At 37.1% G+C, this 23,776-nt stretch overlaps 1 protein-coding gene across 2 annotated transcripts; it reads right to left on the bottom strand.

Moving 5' to 3' along the window:
* Positions 1 to 1,310: 1,310 nt before the first annotated feature.
* On the bottom strand, positions 1,311 to 22,123 carry TMEM33 (transmembrane protein 33). 2 transcript variants are annotated; one of them, XM_010384842.2, is made up of 8 exons: positions 21,988 to 22,109; positions 21,725 to 21,793; positions 18,558 to 18,652; positions 17,875 to 18,062; positions 13,270 to 13,337; positions 12,142 to 12,275; positions 7,028 to 7,111; positions 1,311 to 2,030 (listed from the first exon to the last, which is right to left on the bottom strand). In XM_010384842.2, exons 2-8 carry the CDS (start codon positions 21,767 to 21,769, stop codon positions 1,901 to 1,903), a joined length of 744 nt encoding a protein of 247 aa, XP_010383144.1. In that variant the 5' UTR covers positions 21,770 to 21,793; positions 21,988 to 22,109; the 3' UTR covers positions 1,311 to 1,900. The 2 variants fall into 2 exon arrangements, with proteins under 2 accessions (XP_010383144.1, XP_030777786.1); XM_030921926.1 differs by lacking the exon at positions 1,311 to 2,030 and adding an exon at positions 2,063 to 2,330 and having other exon boundaries at positions 21,725 to 22,123.
* Between the last annotated feature and the right edge of the window lie 1,653 nt (positions 22,124 to 23,776).

Raw genomic sequence — 23,776 nt, 5'->3', positions numbered from 1 at the left:
TTTATTGCTCTAGAAAATTTAGTTTCTAAAACCATTAGATTACTTATATAGTGACAATAAGACTAGCCACATACACACAAAATCAACTGTATATTATGAGGCTGCTTCTCCAACTTTGTGGACAAATATTACAAAAATACAAAAATAGCTGATTACAGTGAAGCTATCAAGTATAATTTTTCATGTATTTATCCTAAGAATACCCCCTTTTTATAGATTAGGAAGATGAACAAAAATAAAACTAATGTTACTGATAAATTACTAATGAATGTATTTGAGAAATCCAGATTACATGCAGACAAAAACTGGTCACAAAAACCATTACAATACTCTGTACTAAAACTGTACAATGTTTTAAACATTTCCAATCATGCAACGGTAATGAAGATCAGCATGAATTTTATAAAAGAGTTGATGGGATTTAACACATTTTACAACCCAAATCAAAGTTGCATAATACATCCAATTCCCCTAAATTTATCTGTGCATTAAGAGACTGAAATGCACACTATTCCCCCACAACTCCTCCCCCTACTCCATTCCCAATCAATTACCTTACCTATAAAACCTTCCATTTAACCTTTTAAGTCAGATTTGATGGGTAAACATGTAATCTAGAGTATACTCTCCATTATTATTATTATTATTATTTTTTTTTTTTTGAGACGGAGTCTCGCTCTGTCGCCCAGGCTGGAGTACAGTGGCCGGATCTCGGCTCACTGCAAGCTCCGCCTCCCGGGTTTACGCCATTCTCCTGCCTCAGCCTCCCGAGTAGCTGGGACTACAGGCGCCCGCCATCTCGCCCGGCTACTTTTTTGTATTTTTTAGTAGAGACGGGGTTTCCCCGTGTAGACCAGGATGGTCTCGATCTCCTGACCTCGTGATCCACCCGTCTCGGCCTCCCAAAGTGCTGGGATTACAGCCTTGAGCCACCGCGCCCGGCCTACTCTCCATTATTATTTCAGAAGAGACACACATATAGTCAGATGCTAAATCTTCGTTACATTCCTTTCAAAAGGCATCTAAACTGTTTCAATTGTCAATGAAAATTCAAGCCTAAGAAACCAAGAAAACTGGCAGTCAAGATTCTGAACTAGGTAGTTCTACAAACTATAATACAAATAATCTATATGTCCACATTAGTAAAAGAAGGATTTCCTATTTGAGAACTGTTTCTCAATGGTTCTCTGAAGGGAAAGCTGAGTCACTACTGCTTTCTGCTTTCAATGGCAAGGTGACCCCAAATATTTATCCAGTTGGCTAAGAGGCTTACAGCTGAGCCTTTTAAAAAATACTCAAGGCCACAGAAGTACTTATGGAAATAAAATTTTAGAAGGTCGTAGTTTAAGATACACAGAATTCTTCTTATAATGGTACATTCAAAACACATCTGTCCTAACAAAGCAGCATAAAACCAATTAAAAAACAATTTGAAATTAAATACACTGAGAAGTGTTAAAATCATTAACCAAAATTACTGAATGGTAGAATACTGTCTCAAAATGTACTGAATTCACATATGTTTATCGCCATAATAAACTCATGCCAGATATAAACTCAGGTTACCAATTCGGTTGAAACAAATTTTAGAGCTATTTTTACAAGAGAAATAAATGTACTTCATGATATAGGCACGACAGCATCTTTTTTAAAAAATTGGTACATGTATCACTAGATACAGACTTTTTAACCATTAGCAACACAGCGCAGTAAAATTTTCTCAAAACTTTTTAAGCTTGATTTAACATGCCAAGAAAATGATTTTTCCACTGAGATGCATTTATGTAAATTATGTAAATTGGATTGAGGTCAGTGTAACACCTGGAATTTACAACCCCTAGCAGAAGTACCAGCTGCTAATAATGCTTATACTATATTTGTAGCTTAACTAGATGTTAAACTACGGAACTGTTGGTGCCAATCTGCTTATAAAGGCAATGCTCTGGAGACAAAGTCTTCTCACAAACAGTGGGCAAGCAGGTTTCATTATTATGTGTTCAACAACAATCCTCAGTTCATTAAATAAGGTCCTGCAAGATAAAATAGTTTTCTTTGAGAAACACAAGGAAAAAGCAATACACAGGCTTACCTCATTTTATTGCACTCCACAGATATTTCATTTTTTACAAATTGAAGGTTTGTTGCAACACCGCATACAGCAAGACTATCAGCGCCACCTTCCAACAGCATGTGCTCACTTCATGTCTCTGCGTCACACTTTGCCAATTCTCCCACTATTTCAAATGTTTTCATTATTACTGTATCTATTATGGTGATCTGTGATCATGCTCTTTGGTGTTACTATTATAACTGTTTTGGGGCACCACAAACTGCACAAATATAAGACAAAGCACTTAATCAAGGCCATTCCTGGTTGGTCTCTTTCCCTCTCCTCAGACCCACCTATTCCCTGAGACACAATATTGAAATTAAGCCAATTAATAACCCTACAATGGTCTGCAAGTGCTCAGCTGAAAGGAGGGCTCCCATGTCTGTCACTTTGGATGAAAACTAAAAATGATTAAGCTTAGTGAAAAAAGCATGGCTAAAGCCAAGACAGGCCAAAAGCTAGACGTCTTGTGCCAAATAGCCAAGCTGTGAATGCAAAGGAAAAGTTCCTGAAGGAAATCAAAAGTGTTATTTCTGTGAACGGATGAATGATAAGAAAGCAAAACAGCCTTATTGCTGATAGTAATGCTATTGCACACTTAACAGACTACAGTAGAGTGCAAACATAACTTTTGTATGCACTGGAAAACCAAAAAATTCATCTGACAGCTTTATTGTGATATTCACTTTATTGTGGTGTTCTGGAACCACTCCCACGATATTTCTGAAGTATGCCTCTAATGCTAAACAAATGCTGATGAAGGAATATATCATAGCCATTAGAATTTGAAGTAAAAGAATAACTAGAATTCATTGTAGAGAAAACACAAAATACACACAATGAAATTCTCAAACTCAACATCTACATGTTTTATGGGTGGAAACACTCATTTAACAAAGGTATTTAATAAATGGCTATCTCTAAAACCTCAGATTATATTTTAAAAATTACATATTTTGTCTTTAGAGTCACATTTTCACATTTAACTTATGCAATTTCAACTAGTGTTTTAAAAGAGAACAAGAAAAAATATATAACATGGGCACTGTTATATACTTATTCACCTACTATTTCCCTAAATGTACATATTTCCCCTCAGAGATTTCCTCTTCTGTAAAATAATTCTGAGTTGTGGTGAAGTTTAAATATGACACGGAAGATGTTCAGTAAATGTAACTTCCCAGTTGGATCATTACACTGAACTATGACTCTTTTATGCCTTCAGACTAAAGCCCAAGTGCTCAATGTAACACCCAATACCCTCCACAATCTAGTCTCCATCTAATTTTCTGTCCCATCTCCTGCCACTCCCTGCCCTCGCTCCTATCATGGACTTATGTTACATGTTTGTGCCCAAAACCATGTGGGCTTTGCCTATGCCTTAACTGTGCTCACTGCCTACAAAGTATTATTACATACTGTACACATCACATATACTATACAGGCTAGTATATACAAAATCATGTATACTGTACTGACATTTATAAGTGATATGAAGGATCATCAAAGGTAATTTTAATCATTCACAATTTTCACCTTATGTGCTGATTCATCCAGTATAAAGATGCAACTCCGGCCGGGCGCGGTGGCTCAGGCCTGTAATCCCAGCACTTTGGGAGGCCGAGATGGGCGGATCACGAGGTCAGGAGATCGAGACCATCCTGACTAACACGGTGAAACCCTGTCTCTACTAAAAATACAAAAATTAGCCGGGCGTGGTGGCGGGTGCCTGTAGTCCCAGCTACACGAGAGGCTGAGGCAGGAGAATGGCGTGAACCCGGGAGGCGGAGCTTGCAGTGAGTGGAGATCGCGCCATCGCACTCCAGCCTGGGTGACAGAGCGAGACTCCGTCTCAAAAAAAAAAAAAAAAAAAAAAATGCAACTCCTATTCTACCCTTCTGTGTCCTGTTTTACTTTTATGGTTAGAAAAAAGCAACAAATTACTTTTCTAAACAAGTATTCAATATGCTTGCACAGAGAGACAGAAATAATAATATTTGGAGTAATGCATAATTTTCCAAAACCTGACCTTCCTGTATCTCCTGTCTTCGTGAGCGCACCATTACAACTCTCTTAGGCTTCCAGGCCAGAAACCCGCGGGTCTTTAACTTACTCTTTTCTCTCAAGCCCTAATATCCTACCTCCTAATACCTTTCATATTTGTCCCCTTTTCCTTTTACCACTGGATTAGTTCAGGCTCTAGACTACTCTAACAGTCTCCAAATTGGTATTTTTCTTCTCTTGGTGAGCTTGCAATCCATTTTCTGGAATATTTCTAAATCAGATTTCATCATGGGGGTTCCCAATCTCTCCATGTTACAATCTTCAAAGGCTCTCCTTATCTCAAAATAAAATCCAAACCCTTTCATGATGTAGTCCTTTCTACCATCTACCTTTCTGGACAGAGATATTTATCAATCCTCTATATACTTCCTGAGCTCAAGTATGCTAAGCACTTTTCAGGCACCCATGTGTCAGAACTCAGATTCATTCTTTAAAGATTTGGCTTATGTCCCCACCTCCTCAGTGAATTCTCATTTGTCTCTGTCTGTTCTCTACACTTTCAGAGCACAATAGCTGTCTAATTTACTCAGCAGTGAGTACCTCTGAAAGAAGATATTTTAATTCCACATAAGTTCATCAACATACAATCCCTGTTTTAACCAATCAGTCAAATGAATAAAGCTAGAAGATATGAGGACTAATGAAGTCAATCGCTTTCACTAAAGTCACATAGCTAGTTCTTTTATTACTGGCTGCATCACTGGCACAGACCAAGTCAGAAAGTTCCTTAACAGCGTGGACAACAGAACTCTGAGCAATGATAAAATTGTTGCTTATCTGTGCTGACAGACCAAGTTACAGAGTTCCTTAACAGCACTGACAATAGAACTTTGAGCAATGATAAAACTTTTGCATATCTGTGTTGACCCACAGTTTCCACCAGCAACATATGGCTTTTGAGTACCCACGTGAACTGTGCTCAAGGGAACTGAGTTTTAAGTTTTATGAATTTTATTTAAATGGTTAAATGTGGTTGCTGTGCTGTATTGGACAGCACAGCTATAGACAATCTGTACTAGATATCCAAAAAGAACTGAAACCACCAACTTGAGAATATCATAGTGAAAATGGTACAAACTGTGAATACAGATGATCTCAAAACCTTTAATTTAAAAAACTGTAGAATTGAAAATACAGTTTTATAGCCTGTTTATCAATATTTACAAGTTGAAATATTTTCCATTAACTTTCCAATGGTTTTGATTAAAATGGGTGCTTGTAAGAGAGTTTTGAAGATGTTTACTAGCACATATTTGTGTTATCTTGATTCACCACTATTCCTTCCTTTTCAGTCCTCTGAAAACTAAATTCTAGATGTACTAATATGATTTAAGGGTATGTGGAGAAAACGGGAATGGAGAAGGAGGCACAAAGAAGCACAGAAAAACAAATGTGCTGATTAAAATAACAGATGTCAGGGCAAAAAACTACAACATAATGTCTGAAATGAATATAGGGACCAGAAAGAAAAAAGGCTAAAACTCATGAAATCAAGTAAAAATGAATGTTAATTTGCTACCAGAGACTCATTAAGAACAAATGTCTAAAGTAAGTTCTATTTTAGAAAGTATTATAAAAAAGACATTGTCTAACAGAGCACAAAAACACTCTGAACGGGAAATCAGAGCATAGAATAATGAAAATAAACTAGTAAGAATGTAACAGTCTAAGTACTTTTAAAATATTACTTCACTTCACCCCCAGAAGGAGTTATTTCCTCTACCAATGAAGAAATCCAAATTTAAATAACTTGTCTAGTCACACAACTAGTTTATGATGGGTCAGCATTCAAATTCAAGTTCTTTTTACTGTACTTATGAAAATATGTACAGATTGCTGTAATGCACTCATTGGATTTCTGGCTGAATTATACTCCATTATTTTAAACTTGAAAATAGACTATGTTAATATTAGTATCTGAGTATCATTTTTAAAGCTATTAAAAACATCTATTCATTTTAGTTTTACTCCAATGCTTGAGATCAGAATGTATAATTTAGTGTATATTAATTTAAGCCTCCATTCCTGAGAACTACAGTAATTCCCTAAAATTTCTCTGCTTCCCCATTTTTCTGCTTCAAACTCTTCTGGCACAAGGCTATCAGAAGAATATCTGACCATGTCAAAACCATCATTCCCATTCACCTAAAAGATAAATTCCAAACTTCTTACTCTAAAACTCAAGAAGTTTTATAATATGGCTCCAATATACCTTTCTAATCTTAGCTCCAGCAATTCACCACTCGGAATCTCCATTAGAGTCAAAACAGCTCTATATAAAGTTCCTCAAATATGGCCTGTGCTTCTCATCTCTCTTGCTCCTACTATTTCCCCACCTAAAATGGTTTTCCCTATTTTCACTATTCAAAAGTTTTATTTCTCCCACAATCTCAATTTTGTGAAACCTTCCTGGGCTCATCTATCTTCTGGCCCAATGATATCTCCCTTCTGTGGACTGCAGTACTGATATAATAAAGCAAACGTATGGCATTCATTACCTATTGGATAGTGAATACTGTATCCTAATCATTGTTTATGTAATTGACATGTGTTTTGTTTCTTCAACTAGGAAAGTTGAGAATGGAACCTATGTCTTACACATTTTAAAATTTGCTAAGTTTTAGCAGTGCTGTAGAGGCGGCGTAGATAACTGCAGTCTCAGTTTCCAAAAAGAAATACAACCACTTCCTCACCAACCCCAGTACATTCTAAGGCCTACAACTTAAAATTACCAAAACACTGCTTGCTCCTAAATTCTAACACATTAGCTAAGTAACTCTTAAGAATTACAAATACTATATATTCATAATACTCTCAACAAATAAAACATGCATAAAATAATCGTCAGCTTACCGACAATATGGATTTCTTCGAGATGAATATCGAAGAGTAAGAAATCTATAGTATATAAAAGGTTGGAGCAAACTTCCTTGACCACTGAAATAAAAAAATACAAGGGTGATAAATATAGATTATTAACTCATGTGTATGCTCTCAAAACTTAAAGGCAATTCAACTGGAGAATATGTGTATCTTCATTCATCAAATGGTCATAGTGAAATCTATCATGTCTAAATCCAAGTTATCCTTGGATATAAAAGAATGTATATGATTGGTAAAGAGTAAAATGTTAAATTTTTGTAGATGTATTCTTGTATGTACTACTTTTGAAATTTTTTAAAATACTAAATAAATCAGAAAATATTACATAAATACTTCCATAATTACTAATTGATGAAATCAAGTTGTAAATCTTCATAAAATATGCAAATGAAAAGTGACTTATTTTATATATAATAAAAAAAACAAACACTCCCCCACCAACCACAAAAATTACACTGGCTCATTAGTAAATCTACATAGCCTATACTAATTATTGTTCTTGGTTAAAAAACACAATTACAATACTCCAAGAATTATATATATGTTCATGAAATACCAAGTCTGGAATTCTTCCCTAAGAAAACCTATCTGAATTAAGATATTCACTGAAATAACTACAAACAAAATGTGGCAACAACCTAATGTGAAGCAGAATTAAACAACTTACATTATGGTTATTTAATAGATTTAACATGCAACTACCTAGAATCTTGGTTATGAAAATTACATAGCAACTTTGAAAAAAGCAGAATATAAAACTACACATATTATTACAACTATTTTTTTTAAATTGGAAGAAATATATCAAGATGCCAAATGTGTTTTATTAGGTTAATTTTTTAGCCTTTTCTTCTAAATTGTATTACTTTCATAACAAAAATAATTTACACAATTACAAACTTACCACTAAACAAATGCAACATCCATTTTCCCCAATAATTTGACAAATTTTTATCTTTTTAAAGTGTAAATGTAAGAGACACAACACAGAAAATAGAAATAGAAAATATTCACTTAAAAAACAAGTTTCCCATCATACAAATTAGCCCTTTCCTCAAACTTATACCACAGTCTCAAATATGTCCTTTCAGAAATGTATATATACCAGTGTACATAATGACTAACACTAAGATAGTGCTCATTTTATAATTCACTAAATCTGTTTAACAACTCTAGGACAGAGATGGTTTAACATTCCCAAAAAACTGAGACAGAAACATATCTATGTCCTTACACACATACGCCCTACAAATATAAATGGAGAACACCCTACACAACTACATTTAACTTATTATATCTTGGTGATTATCCCATATCACAATACATAAATTACCTCAATCTTTTTTACAGTTTCAAATATACCATCTAATGCTTGGACTATTATGTAACAAACTCCCTACTAATGAATATTTGGGTGGCTCCAGTCAATTAGAAATAAAGCTACAATGATATATATATATATATATATATATATATATATATTTTTTTTTTTTTTTTTTTTTTTTTTGAGACGGAGTCTCGCTGCCTCCCAGGCTGGAGTGGAGTGGCAGCATCTCCACTCACTGCAAGCTCCAACTCCCGGGTTCACGTCATTCTCCTGCCTCAGCCTCCCAAGTAGCTGGGACTACAGGCTCCCGCCAGCACGCCCAGCTAATTTTTTGTATTTTAGTAGAGACGGGGTTTCACCGTGTTAGCCAGGATGGTCTCGATCTCCTGACCTCGTGATCCACCCACCTCAGCCTCCCAAAGTGCTGGGATTACAGGTGTGAGCCACCGCGCCCAGCCTACAATGACCTTTTTATCTGTCTTTGCACGCGTGCACAATTCATGTGTAAGATAAACTCATAGACTATGCATCAATTTTTAAATACAGAGCTTGAAGCATTACTGGTGCAAATACAACTTGATAAAGCCTCCTAATATTAGACTGTATGTCTACCACGAAGGGTAGCATATTAGGAATAGCAGTAATGTAAGATTGTTCTTAATTTTATTATTTAGGTTATATTCAAGCCACCTACTTGAGGCATTAACAGCTTCTCCTAACAGGAAGTATAAGCTGATTTTAATTTTTCAAACAAACAAAATGATTTCTCTATTTAAACATTTCTGGTAAATTCTCATCTTCTTTACAGTAATCTTAAAAATTAAGATGTTAAGTTTGTACAAATAAACGTTTAAATTAAACATTTAAGGAGCACAACTCAACGTACCAATGCAGTCAAAACCTGGTGCTCCTAACAAAAAATTCACTATCGTTCCAAAGTGAAGTCTTTGTCTAAGTTTGCATGGCATCCCAGAATTTCATTAAAATTATCTTAATCTGATTTAACAGGAGCATAAGAAATTATTTTGCTTACTAAACAGAATCTCGAGGTTTCAGAATACAGATATCAATTATACCCATATAAAAAAACTAGTCTCGGTATCTACCCTTTTTTTTTTTTTTTTTTTGTGAGAGAGTCTCAGTCTGTCACCAGGCTGGAGTGCAGTAGCATGGTCTCGGCTCACTGCAACCTCCACCTCCAGGGTTCAAGCAATTCTCGTGCCTCAGCCTCCCGAGTAGCTGGGACTACAGGCGCGCGCCACCATGCCCAGCTAATTTTTGTATTTTTAGTAGAGACGGGGTTTAACCATATTGGCCAGGATGGTCTCAATCCCCTGACCTCATGATCTGCCCGCCTTGGCCTCCCAAAGTGTTGGGTTTACAGGCGTGAACCACCGTGCTTGGCCTGGTATCCACCATTTTAACTTCCATCTAGTTACATGAAACAAATCACAGAACCTGGTCTGACCCAAAAGCAGGATTAAGTGACATAAAAACCCCAGAAAAATGAATGACATAAAAACCCCAGAAAAATGAATTTAAAAAGTAAGGGCAAAAAGTTCCTTTTACTAATTAATAATTAAAGTTTCTTTTTTTTTTTTTTTTTTTGAGACGGAGTCTTGCTCTGCCGCCCAGGCTGGAGTGCAGTGGCCGGCTCTCAGCTCACTGCAAGCTCCGCCTCCCGGGTTGACGCCATTCTCCTGTCTCAGCCTCCCGAGTAGCTGGGACTACAGGCGCCCGCCTCGTCGCCCGGCTGGTTTTTTGTATTTTTTAGTAGAGACGGGGTTTCACCGTATTAGCCAGGATGGTCTCGATCTCCTGACCTCGTGATCCGCCCGTCTCGGCCTCCCAAAGTGCTGGGATTACAGGCTTGAGCCACCGCGCCCGGCCAATAATTAAAGTTTCTAAGTGTAGATCAGGATCACAAAAGAAAGAGGTGAAAAGAAAAACTTATAAACCATAGGAAAAATATTAGAATGTTGATCTTGTCCCTTTTTCTGTTGTTCCAGATTACATTACCCTTTTCTTTTATATGATTTCAGCTTCTAGGAGAAGAGAAGGCTTTTATTAAATTTTAGGGTCAAGGTTTTAGAGTTAATTTACAAATACAACTGCATCAAATCTAGTTGGGACCACACAACTTAAGCAACACCTGCCAGTCCTGGAGTTCTCAGAAGAAAGCACCACTTTAAAGAATGAAACAGATATACGTTCATAAGGAAATCTATAAAACTCTGTCCTTAGTTTGAAGAGACTGCTATGGAAAGAAGTAATTGTCAAGTACACGAAAACTTTACTAGTTAATCAAGCAAGGTACATTTAAAATTATAAAATATAACTATATAATCAATAATGACAGTTTGTTACAAACTAACAAGATTATGAAAAACAGGTAACACAGACATTTTAAAGAATAATTTAGCATGGCCCATTAAACATAAAAGGCACCTAGCTTGTACTTAGCAAAATCTTTTCTGGTATCTATGTTAAAGAAAACACTTGGCATTAAGTATAAGCAGGTAAAAAATATTTAGTGTCAATATTTGAAAAATTAAAAATTTGGAAACAAATTTCCATGATCAGGAGATAAGCTGGAATCCTACATGGCTTAAAAAAAAAAAAAAAAAAAAAAAAAAAAAACATAACTGGATACGCCAAATCAAATAGGTTATGAAAACATACAAGGGGGAAAAAGGTACAGAATAACACCTTTTTTTTTTGGTGAGACAGTCTCACTCTGTTGCCCAAGCTGCAGTGCAGTGTCCTGTTATCTGCTCACTGCAACCTTCACCTCCTGGATTCAAACAATCCTCCTGCCTCAGCCTCCCAAGTAGCTGGGATTACAGGCATGCACCACCATGCCCAGCTAATTTTTGTATTTTTAATACAGACAGGGTTTCACTATGTTGGTCAGGCTGGTCTTGAACTCCTGATCTCAAGTGATCCGCCCACTTTGGCCTCCCAAAGTGCTGGGATTACAGGTGTGAGCCACCATGCCCAGCCAGAATAACATCTTTGACGTAAAATAAGAACTAAACAAATTAACAAACAAAACTCCACATCCACAATATATATGTTACAAATTTATATAAGTATTTTTAAAGGACTATATACGTAAGACACATATTAAACTCCTTACACCTCTGGCAAGAGGACAAAATTGCAACTAGGATTCATATAGTCAAATGTTATAATTTTTATCTGTAATGTCTCATTACTTATAAAACTAAAAATTGATAAAGCAATCATCTGGGTAGCAAGGTGTATTGTTTTAAAATGTAATGCAAGAATTTCAATGCAGAGGTCAATACTATCTTAATGTTCACACTTTTAAAAGGATGGCTTTCTTTATTCACGTATTCTATAATTAAGATACAAACAAAATAAGGTGATAGTAGTCACTATTAATATAAGAACATAATTTTAAAAGTTTTTCTCTAGTGTAAGAAACATCATCTCAATAGTGACAGAATGGACTAGATTAGACTTCACAAGATTCTTTCAAAGGTGGTAACTATGAACGTAATTTTTAAAATGTTAAATGATAAATCACAAGAAATAAGACAAATTCCTAGGTCTACTATATTTCAAGTTCTCTACTATAAACGACAAAGGTTAGATTAGGCGACTGCTAAGATTCATCTAGCTCTACATGTCAATACCTAGCTTCAACAGATTTAAACAGAATAAAACTTGAGTTTCTACCTTTATTATGTTTATTCATCAGCCTCCCAAAACAAATACAATTTTTCCTTACCTAAAAAGCATAAAAACTGTTGCAGGCATCAGGAATATTTCATTGCAAGCAATGAATTTCAGAATATTTTGTTGATTAGCACTTAATTTGTCCAAGACAGATCTCAACAGAGGTAAACTATTTGAGCCCCTTGCCTAAAACAAAAGAAAACCAACATTAGAAATAAGTGAAGCATTTCTGATAACAATACTTTCTTTCTGTAAGTAAATAGCGTATCCAACAGGCAATACAATCAAATATACTACTTTGGAAATGACGGTACAAAGTTCACAAACCATTTAAGGACAAATATAGTATTTTTCCTGCTTTTTTATATATTTAGACTTAATATAAAAAACAACTTTAGTAAAAGTACTTTTCATTCTTAGCTGCTTTTTCTCAAGAATGATTATTTAACAAAAAATAGTGGTTATTTCTCTCTAACCATGACAAAATCTGACTGTCCAGTAATACAGTTAACATATCTGTGACTCCTTCCTTAGCTCATGTTAGAATTATAGAGCAAAGTAATTACTGCTGTGACCAAAGAATTATAGGGATAAAGAAAAAGGCCAATACAAAGCATAAATCTGGATATTTTCATTCAAATTTCAGTATATATACTGCAAATGTGATTGGTAAATTTGCCTGGATATTTTAATTCAAATTTCAGTATATTCTGTCAATGGCCTGATGCCAAGTTAGGTTTAATGCTCCAACCTAGCAATAAGAAAGAATTTCAGGAAAGCAGCAGTTCTGAAAATTAATGTAAAAGATTTAAAAGAGATTCATTCAGTACACTCAACTTATCTGGTATGCCAGAATTAAACACTGACAGAACAAGAGATCTGACAACTCAACAAACTTTAGAGACACAGGTTTCAAAAAAATAGATCTATTTCAAACTTGAAAAAGTCCCCTGGAGACCGGGGGGTGATATTAAGTGCAATCCTTTATCTATAAAATGTTCTAGTTTGTGAAACTTCAATAAACACTTCTAAACTTAAGACTTTCAAATCACTAAATAATTCATAACAAGTTTGTAAGGAATGGAGGGACTTTTTGTGACAAATACCAGAATGTCTTAGAATGTGAATTCATATCAATGATCTATAATTCAGAAGTCAGACAAGCAGCAATTTTACTTACATCAAGGACCTTTTTCGTATATGTGGCAGCATGAAGCAAAGAGAATAACAAGACTGGGAAGATACTCACTAAAGAAAACAATTAAGGAAAACATTTAAAAGTCATCAAGTATTCTGCAAAACAGACTACGTATTATGTCCAAATATACAGATCTGAAACATCTGCTAAAATGAGTTCAGTGGAATGGTTTGTTTTACTGATACACTTTAAGCCAAATCAAATTTTGTTAACTATAAAGAAAGTAAACCATTTCATTTTCTAAAATTCAGTTTTTTGTTTGTTTGTTTGTTGTTTGTTTTTTAAGATGAAGTCTCACTCTTCTCCCCCAGGCTGGAGTGCAGTGGCGCAACCTTGGCTCACTGCAACCTCCTCCTCCTGAGTTCAAGCGATTCTCCTGCCTCAGCCTCCCAAGTAGCTGGGATTACAGACAACTGCCACCACGTCCAGCAAATTTTTGTATTTTTAGTAGAGACAGGGTTTCACCATGTAGGCCAGGCTGGTCTCGAACTCCTTACCTCAGGTGATCTGCCCGCCTCGGCCTCCCAAAGGGCTGGAATTATAGGTGTGAGCCACCGCGCCCGGCCAATTCACAGTTCTTTTTATGACAAAAATTAATAGTGAAAAAGTTTTTTCATTCATTTCTACTGAGTAACAATTTAAACACTTGCTAAATAAAATTGAAATCCAGGTCACCCCATAAGTATAGCTTTTAACCCTACAACGGCTTTCTTGGTCACTCTAACTTACCCTTCAAACACAGTAGTTTTATAGTGCTTTCACAATCTCAAATGCTGAGGAAAGAGTCTAAGGTAATGGTTTAAAGAGTAATTCACAAATGTTTAGTCCCGAAGACTAAAGATCTTTAATTACTTCTTTCCTACAAAGACTTTGAGATACTATACCTAACAAGTTGTTCCAGTTATGCTCTCAATTTGTAAAAATTAAAATGGCAGTATATATTTTGCTTTGTATAGTCAATTGAAACTCTTAACAGCTTAATTACAGACATAAGAAAAGAATCCTTTTGAATCCAACTGTTTGGCTTTATGCCATGGATAAACACACTTTTCATTCAGCTTTTTGGAAAATGGAAATTGTTCAAAAGACCCCATTCTCCACCCCAATTTCTACCAGGTTGATTTAAAAAAAAAAATTGTCAAGTAGTTCCACAAAATGATGTAGACTGTTAGTCTATCACAAATGGCAAAAATACTTGTCCTAAAAATATTAGCAGTTCCTAAGAAATGAACCATTGTATTTTTCTATACTAACTGAAGGCCTGATATGACAGGAAATGGTGATTGCTATAACATAATCTGAGTATCAAATTCATTATAACCATAACTCATTTAGGAATCCAAGGGACCCAGTTTCCAACTGACAAGCAAGACACCAACCTATATCCAAGTATTAGAAGAACCATAACTCTCTAATATAGTTTTCCAAATTAATATCCTGACCAACTCGTTCCCACCTCTAACAAGAATTAAGAAAAATGTCCATTTCCTAAGTAGGGATCATATATGTATATAAAAAGTTTTAAAATGTTTAATTAATCATAGACTACTTTGAAACTGATGGAAGCTACAACTATCTCCTAAAGTCACTATAAAACTCTGTTGATCCTTAAAGAATTCAATTCAAACTTTGACACATATCCAGACTGAATTCAATAAAAGGGGCAGTGTCAGGTAGTGAAAATATAGCCCTGAATTGGTAGTCAAGATACCTGGGTTCCACTCCCGACTCTGTCACTAACCTCATTTTCCTAGGCCAAGTTTCATGCTCTGGCAAATGAGTATGCAGAGATCAAAGCTAGAAATTTCCAATGAGTCTTTTATCTCTAACATTCTATAGTTCACAAATCCTTGGTAAGAGATTCATAATCTTAGTCTTCAACATCACTTTTAAACTATCAATACAATGTATTTAGAAAAGGTAAGAGGTGAAATGCCCTAAGTATCTGTTATTAATCGAGGAAGGACAAAATATCTCCTTTATAAGAACAAAAATCAGAATGCAAGTCTGTAATATTACTTTGGGCCCACTTTTATTTATTACCATATCACCTTAATAATCAGATAAGCATTTCCTGCCAATTACTAGTTTATGTTATTCCCACTGTTTACTACATTCCCTTTTTAAGAATTTAAGGAATATGAAATCCTTAATCTTCAACATTCCCAGGAAAGAGGGGCTACCAAATAACCAACTGTATAAAAAGGCAGAAAGGCTTTCTTCACTAGTCATGAGTCTCATTTGGCAAGACCTCAGGATTCACTCAACAAAACTTACTGATCTGTGTGAGGCACTGTTCCCAAAGTTATTGATGTATTCAGTTTACCTGACATTAAAACACGTTTTCTGTCATTTCTATTTCTCCCTCCGAAGAAATTTTAAGCTACTAAAAGGCATGACCAAAAATATCTGCATAACTTCCTGTTATAGCTCAGAAAGTCTAGAATTTTACCATTGGTGACTGCAAAGCACTTCAATCAACAGAGGCCAGTCAAGCCAATAATATGCCAAACAAATGTGATTATCATTTACAGTCATAGTATAATAATCATTTAATAAGTTTTACCTAAAAATGAACCAATACAAATTATGATGGGACATTACAGACCCATGCATTGAAACAGGAAAAATTTTATCCTTACATTTCAAACTACCCATATTATCTCAGTGAAGCATGTAATTTAAAGGGAATCTCTATATAATGAACATGTAAATGAAGTTACCAGTTTTACCCACATACAGAAAGAAATATCTTTAATGTACACTTAAGTGTTACTCATCCACTAACTGTAGATCAGGTAGGGCTTTTAAGTTAGACCTTTTTGGCATTACTACTTACTAGCCAATGTGTGGGAAGTGGATACTGATAAACAGCAAATCAGCATCTTTATTAAAAATATACCATAATGAGTGGTATATTTTTTAGAGTGCTACAAAGATTAAACGTCAAGTTCTTTTTTTTTTTTTTTTTTGAGACGGAGTCTCGCTCTGTCGCTCAGGCTGGAGTGCAAGTGGCATGATCTTGGCTCACTGCAATCTCCACCTCCAGGGCTCAAGCGATTCTCCTGCCTCAGCCTCCTGAGCAGCTGGAACTACAGGCACCTGCCACCATGCCCAGCTAATTTTTTGTATTTTTAGTAGAGATGGGGTTTCACCATATTAGTCAGGATGGTCTCAATCTCCTGACCTCATGATCCGCCCACCTCGGCCTCCCAAAGTGCCACCATGCATGAGCCACCGTGCATGAGCCACCATGCCTGGCCTAAATTCAAGTCCTTATACTGGCAAAATAGGTGCTCAGGAAATTTCTGGTTCCTCCTATTTCTTTTCCTTAAGACTTATAAAACTCCATTTAAAAGTTTGATACTTCATGAGCATAGGTATCTAAATAGGTAATATTCAGTCTCAGAGGAATATTTTATTATGCTTTACATAACATATAGATGTATCATAATATTCAAAAGCTCTTAGAGCAGCACTTCTCAATGCACAAAATGATTTGCAGAGATAATCTATAGGAAAAAAAACCAAAACAGTTAAGTTTAAAAAACCCTGGTAACTCTTTGTTTCACAACACACGTTAGAATACCAAAGTCCCTATAGTAAAGAACCCTATTTAAAAATGTTTAACCTGGCCGGGCGTGGTGGCTCACACCTGTAATTCCAACACTTTGGGAGGCCAAGGCAGGTGGATCATGAGGTCAGGAGTTCAAGACCAGCCTGGCCAAGACGGTGAAACCCTGTCTTTACTAAAAATACAAAAAAATTAGCCGGGTGTGGTGGCAGGCGCCTGTATTTCCCAGCTACTCAGACGGCTGAGGCAGAGAATTGCTTGAACCCAGGAGGTGGAGGGTGCAGTGAGCCGAGATCGCGCCACTGCACTCCAGCCTGGGTGACAGAGCAAGAACCTGTCTCAAAAAAAAAAAAAAAAGTTTAACCTAGCGTTCACTATAGAACCTCTTCCCTATTTTTCCCCCTCCTTTATGGAATACCCAGTATCATCCCACAACACATCTTTGAAACACGAAAACATACAAATTCCAAACGAGTTATTTCTCATTAGCTTCACAGATTATCCATGCATGTCCTTATTTTCTACTCTATACACAGCAAATATTAACTTCTTTGTATTATCTCATTCCCTGCTTAAGTAAGTTATTTCTTGGTTAAATTCCATTTGTGTCTAGTTCACTGGGGGTTAAGACAGAAAGAGCTGAGGACCTCTCTTTTTTAAAGCAAGACGTGACACTTTGCCAAAAATGTGAATTAAATGAAAAAAATTTTTAATATTAAAGTAAGTTCTGCATAAGCTTATACTTAGAAGCAGAATTTGAAAATATCCATTCTAACAGAGAAGATTACAAGAGGCAAGAACAAAGATAGTTTAAAATTCCTAAATCAGCTCTTCAAAGTTTACATTTCACATTTTAAAAGTCAGAAATTCTTACGCAAAACATATCTTCATTCAAATGAAGTGCCAAGAACAAACCCAGACTTCATGGAATGCCTTCATTGCTGAAATAATCAGAAGAGATCTCCTATATACTTAGTTGGCAATTTCATTGTTAAAAAGGTAGAAAAGGATACTTGTAACTGGGTAGGAGTTTACAAAGATGAGTGAATACAACAGGTAGTGACAGCTGTCCTCTAACAAAGCCTGGGCCAGGAATGCTCTGCTTAACTGGAAGTGTGGTAATCTTTGATGCAGCCTCAGAGCACTGGTAAGAGCATTTGCCAGCAAAGCACGTTGGTAAAAGCTTGCTGCTTCATGCAACCTGCAAATTACCAGAGGAGAGGTTATCATGAGACATAAACAACTGCAGTGTCTCTTCCTCCTTTGTGAATTGCATCATAATTGCACAACACCTAAATCACTTGTCAATAGAAAAAAATTACATGAACTTATTCTACCTTTTTAATAGCATCACTTCATATATACGTCCAACTGAATTTTTTATAATCAATTTATAAAATTGAATTTTATAAAGCAGGATCTTCCATCAAGTAATAAGTAAAAATAAAAAAAACATGAACTTATCTCATTCCCACACATCAATTTTTCCTTGGATTTTCAATGTGTTAGTTTCACAAGATATAAAATACTCCTCTAACCGACAGTGTTATTAGGTTGTTAGTACCTTAAAGCTGGAATTTGTATTTTATTTGTCCCTGAACCCTTTACAGGTTAACAAGTCTTACACATAAAAGGCATTCCAGATAAAGTGACTCAACAATTGAATATCAAAGGCAGTAATATGTATAATACATACCCAAGAAGAGGCAGAACAAACAAAGCAGAGCAGTAAACTGTGAACAAGCGAGAAAGCCACATTGCCGTGTCCAGTTTATTGGTCATCATGAATTGCTAAATTTAAAAAGAAAAATACTGTAAGCTATGCCTGCAAATTGTTTTTAAGCATCAAGACTGTGTGGTTTTTATGTCTACTCAAAATATTTTAATCTTGCTTCATTTGTTTTTTAGATCATTAGGTGAAAACTCTAAGGCAATTAAATGTTTCATGTATACGCTTAATGACAAGTCCGAACACCTTATAGTTTTCATGTGGAAAGCACAAGAAGTACTTAAACAGAAATAAACAGAAAAACATCAGCTGACATTTGAAAAAATGCAAAGACTAATTAATTAGAAAAAATAATCTTACTACAATTGTCTGTGTTCCTTTAGTACTTGTAATATTGGCTTCATCTATTTTAAAAGAACATTAAACAAAAACTAATTGCTCTCAAGAGATCCATATGCCTATTCTTAGCAAAAACTCTCACATCTGAATAGGTAGGTCTCAGAGCTGAGTAAAACATCACATAAAGCCAGTTTGGATTAAAGAAACCTTTTGAAGAAGAAATATAAAACCATGATAGTAGTAACAACTGAACTCATTCGCCCTGTAATCTACCTACATGCACAAGAGCCTGGCATACTGTAGGTGCTCAAAATACGGCTGATAGGTATTAAATGGCCACCTGCCTCTCTGATTACACCACTCTCTTTATCACCTCCATGTTCCCACACCAAGTCTTACCGTACTTTCGGTAGTGCTAGATTAAACTTCCGTATACCATTTTCTTCTCCAGCTTTTTCCCATTCTGTCTTTTCCTTTGCTGCTTCCCCCCAATACCTATGTCTATTACCACTAAAGCAGAATCTTAAAATTTGTTTTCTCATTAAAATGTATCTTATATTCAAGTTCTAAAGTGGCTTTTACATGTTTTGTCTAGGATCTTCGTAAGTAATTTTAACATCGAGATCCATATATATAGATATATAAACAAAAGTTTCACAAACAATATTTACCCTACTGTACATAATGGATTTTGACATTTTCTATTTAATTTTTTAAAAATAGCTGGCGTTTTCACTAAACTGACTTCTCAACTCACTAAGGGGTCTACCTAAAGTCTAAAAACACTGCTCTATGTAATTTAATTTCATTATCTTTTGAAAAAAACTATGAAAAATTTGAGGGGAAAATGCAAGTACATTGTAAAATTCCAGGCTGTTCTATTGTATGTCTTTTTAACCCACATGTAGGTAATTTCAGAAATATGAAATACAACTTGGATTTCTTATTAAATCCAGACTTACCATACTGTGACTCCAGTAAATTGAAATGATTAGCAGTAATCAAGTGAAGGATGAATCCAGCTTACTGTGCTCAGTTTCTCAACAAATATTACAACTGTGCACCACAGTTTGAAAGTTATTTTTAGAACATTCTCCTTAAAATCTATTTGTTCAGGGTGTTTATTCTGCAATAAATCATTGAGCTATGCGTTTCGTTTTGTACACGCTTATGTATATTTTATTATACAATTTTAAAAGTTTAAGAAAGTGTATTGGTATACATTTTTTAAGAGCAAACTGTCCAACCATCATACTAATAAATAGCTCAGGCAAAAAAAGAAAAAACAAAATCACTAGATCTTTGCGTGAAAAATTGTTGAGGAGCAATAATTCACAAAGTCGCACAGTATCATGCCAAAGAACACTTTAGTTAGAAAGGAAAAAAGGAATCTTTACAATGGAGAAACTGGTGGGCACCACCTTAATCAAATAATCAAATTCTGCAATGATCGGATAAACCAATGTAAAATGCTTCCTGATATATAATATAGATATACATATCAGATATACATATATGCTGCAAAATATGTCTGGACTCACAACTATCAGTATCTTAAAAGATAAAAAAAGGGGAGGAGAGGGCAGAAGAACTGTTCCTAGATTAAAAAGGAGTAAACAAGATACAGACAGTAAATTGAATGCATGCTTTTTGAGACAGGGTCTCCCTCTGTCACCCCAGGCTGGCGCGCAGCAGCACACCCCGCCTCAGTCTCCCGAGTAGCTCGGACTATGCTGGGACTATAGGAGCGCACCTCCAAGACCGGCTAATTTATGTTTGTTTTGAGAGGAGGTTTTGCTCTATCGCGGAAGCTGGAGTGCAGTGGTGCGATCTTGGCTCACTGCAGCTTCAACTTCTCAGGCCCAAGCGATCCGCCCGCCTCGGCCTCCCAAAGTGCTGGAATTACAGAGGTGAGCCACCAGGCCCCGCCTAATTTTTTTGATTTTTAGTAGAGATGAGGTCTCGCTGTGTTTCCAAGGCTGGTCTCGAACTCCTGAACTCAAGCGATCCTCCTGCCTTGGACTCTCAAAGTTCTGGACTTACAGGAGGGAGCCACTGTGTCCGGCCATCGATGCATGCTTTTTGGCTGAATCCCGGATGAAGAGAAAGCAGCTTTAAAGGACAATTATGGAAATTTGCACATGGATTTTATATTAGGTAATATTTCTCAAATGTGGTAATTGCATTGTGGTCACACAGAAGAATACTTAACTATTTATGGATTAAAAAGTAGAGGACAATAATGCTCCGGGCACAAATAACTTGTTAGCTCCAGATCAGCATCTTAAAAAATTTACAAAAGCATAATGATATTTCTCTTAATAAAGAACAAAGTGAAGAAGAAAAAGACCACCGCTCTCCTCCTTTTGCATAATTTCTATATACAATGGTATATCCTAGGCAGAAATGTTTTTTGCCAGCACCCATGTGCTCCACGTGGTGTGTGTCATGGATCATGCGTGTCATGGCACAACCTCATGTGGCATCTTTAACCCTGGGGCCTATGATAAACAAGAGACGGAGGTGTGAGAAGGGAAAGAAGGCCCAATTTCCATGGCATACAGGTGAGGGCCACGAGCTGCAGGTCAGTCTGTTGTCGCTTCGGAAACAAACTTGTAGTTCCCTCCATATCTTCGCTCAGGACCTCCCCTCTCCCCGTTCCAATTTCCCCACCCCAACTCATTAATCCCAGTCCTGAAAGCACTGAGCTTCTGGAACGCCTCGGGACTCGCAACACTTCCTGCTTCTTCCTAACTCTTGCAAATCAAGCCAGGCTACCCTGCCCTCGCACTTACCACAGCACCCGCCCCTTGGGGGCCGTTTGGGGTCGTATCTGCCATGGGCTCACACTAGCGTCTGCAACGCTGCAACCGCGGAGAGAAGAAAGCGGGGAGAAAACGTCAGCGCTGGGGCCAGGACCCGGGTACCGGCTTCCCTGCCTCGCGCCACACACAGGCCGGATGCACCCTGCCGGAACTCTGAGCCTCCACCAGGAAAGGGTCTCGCTCGCCCGGTGCAGCCTACTGGATCCAGGGCACCCGCAGCAGCCGCGAGGTACCTGTCCCGAGATCAAAGCGGTGTTTCCAGAAAGACTGGGAGCGAAGGCGGACCTTAAGGGTGAAGCCCTAGAGAGCCAACCTATGCCGCCGGCTCCAGGTTATGGCCCGACCCGGAAGTGCTCCTTTCACTTCCGTAGGGAAAAGGCGGTGACGAAGGGGGGAAATGGGAGTGGTTCCCAGAGGCATGACGGGAAGTGTAGTTTTTTTCCTCCTAATTTGAGCTCCACCTGTCCTACCCGCTGATTGGCCCAGTGGGCTAAGAAATCAGGAAGGGGCAGCAACTTTTGCGTCAAATACAGCTCACAAATAACCCTCCCTGCCCATGCTCAAACCATGAAATTTCTCCACTTCCTGATATAGAGGCCTCAGAAACATCTTTGATCCCTTTCTCCAGGGACTCACTAAGCCCTGTGGTTCTATGTCTATTAATTCTTTAAACAAGTATTTATGAGGCCTGCTATGTGACAGGCTCCATACTTGGCAAGGCGGATAAAAAGAGGAATATGACACAGATTGCAAAAGAGAGACAAATAAATGGAAATCAGAGCATAGTGATTGTGTAATATGTGCAGAGGCTGATTTAATCACAGGGAGCACAGAGGACGGTACCTAAATCAGAAGGGGTCTAGGGAGGTTTCCTGGAAAAGATAATTCCGGCCCTTGATCTTGAAGGACAAAAAGTTGTCTGAAAGTGTTACCGGTGGAGGGTGTCCAAGTTCTTGGCGTTTTGAACATAGAAACGGACAAAACGCACAAAGCAAGGAAAGAATGAAGCAACAAAAACAGAGATTTGTTGAAAATGAAAGTACACTCCACAGTGTGGGAGCGCTGGACAGCAGTTCGAGGGCCCTGCTTCAAGGTACAGAATCTTCTTGGGTCCAAATACCCCCTAGAGGTTTCCCATTGGCCACTTGGAGTTCACTTCATGTAAATGAAGTGGTGGCCCTCAATCAGAGGCTGAAGTGAAGTTACAAAGTTGCACTTCTGTGCAAACGTCTGATTGGTTACAAAAAGCAACCAATCAGAGGTACTTTCAGTTTCCATCTGCTGCGCAGAACAGGTCCGGACTTGCAAAGGGAGTAGTGTCTGGTCCTTCTGTTACTTAGGCATGGAAAGTAAGGATTTTCCTTTCAATTTAGTTCTAGGAACTCAGCGAGAAACGGCATTAGGTTCCCTACCTCCATACGATATTCTGCTGCCTCAAAAGGGGAGGACTCCAGACAGGGTAACAGAAAGTGCAAGAAGTAACAGGATATAGCCAGAGGACTAGTTCAGTGTGACCATAATGATGGTGCCAGTCAGGGGATTGTGAAAGATTTGGGCTAGAGAGGCAGGCAGGCATGAACTGAGGAAAGGATCTGAACTTGACCCTGAAATCCAGAGAACCATGGTACAATTTTAATCAGAAGTTTGACATCATGAGATTTAGAAACATCTCTCTGGCAACAGGGTGGAGGATGACCAGAGGGGCAAACTAAAGGTCAGGAAATTAGTTGTGAAGTCATTTTTTAATATATAAACTAAAAATAAAATCCTAAGTCAGGGGTCTGTCGACTGACTGGATAGATCCGTCTCTTGGGGACCCCAGCCATGATGGGACAGGAGATCAGACATGCCTCATTATAACCCCTCCCTTTTGTCGTTTAGACACAACTGACTAGCAACTACTTAGGCATGGAAAGTTACGGTTTTCCTTTAAATTTAGTTCTAGGAAGTCAGCCTACGTTTAACATGTTAATGTTACAATAAAGATCATAACATTGACAGAACAAACTCTTTGTAGGAATA

Source organism: Rhinopithecus roxellana, chromosome 2 (assembly GCF_007565055.1).
Source record: "Rhinopithecus roxellana isolate Shanxi Qingling chromosome 2, ASM756505v1, whole genome shotgun sequence".
In the NCBI taxonomy this organism is placed as follows: Eukaryota; Metazoa; Chordata; class Mammalia; order Primates; family Cercopithecidae; genus Rhinopithecus; species Rhinopithecus roxellana.
Note: the sequence above shows the minus strand (reverse complement) of the source record. Positions and strands in the feature narration are given on the sequence as shown.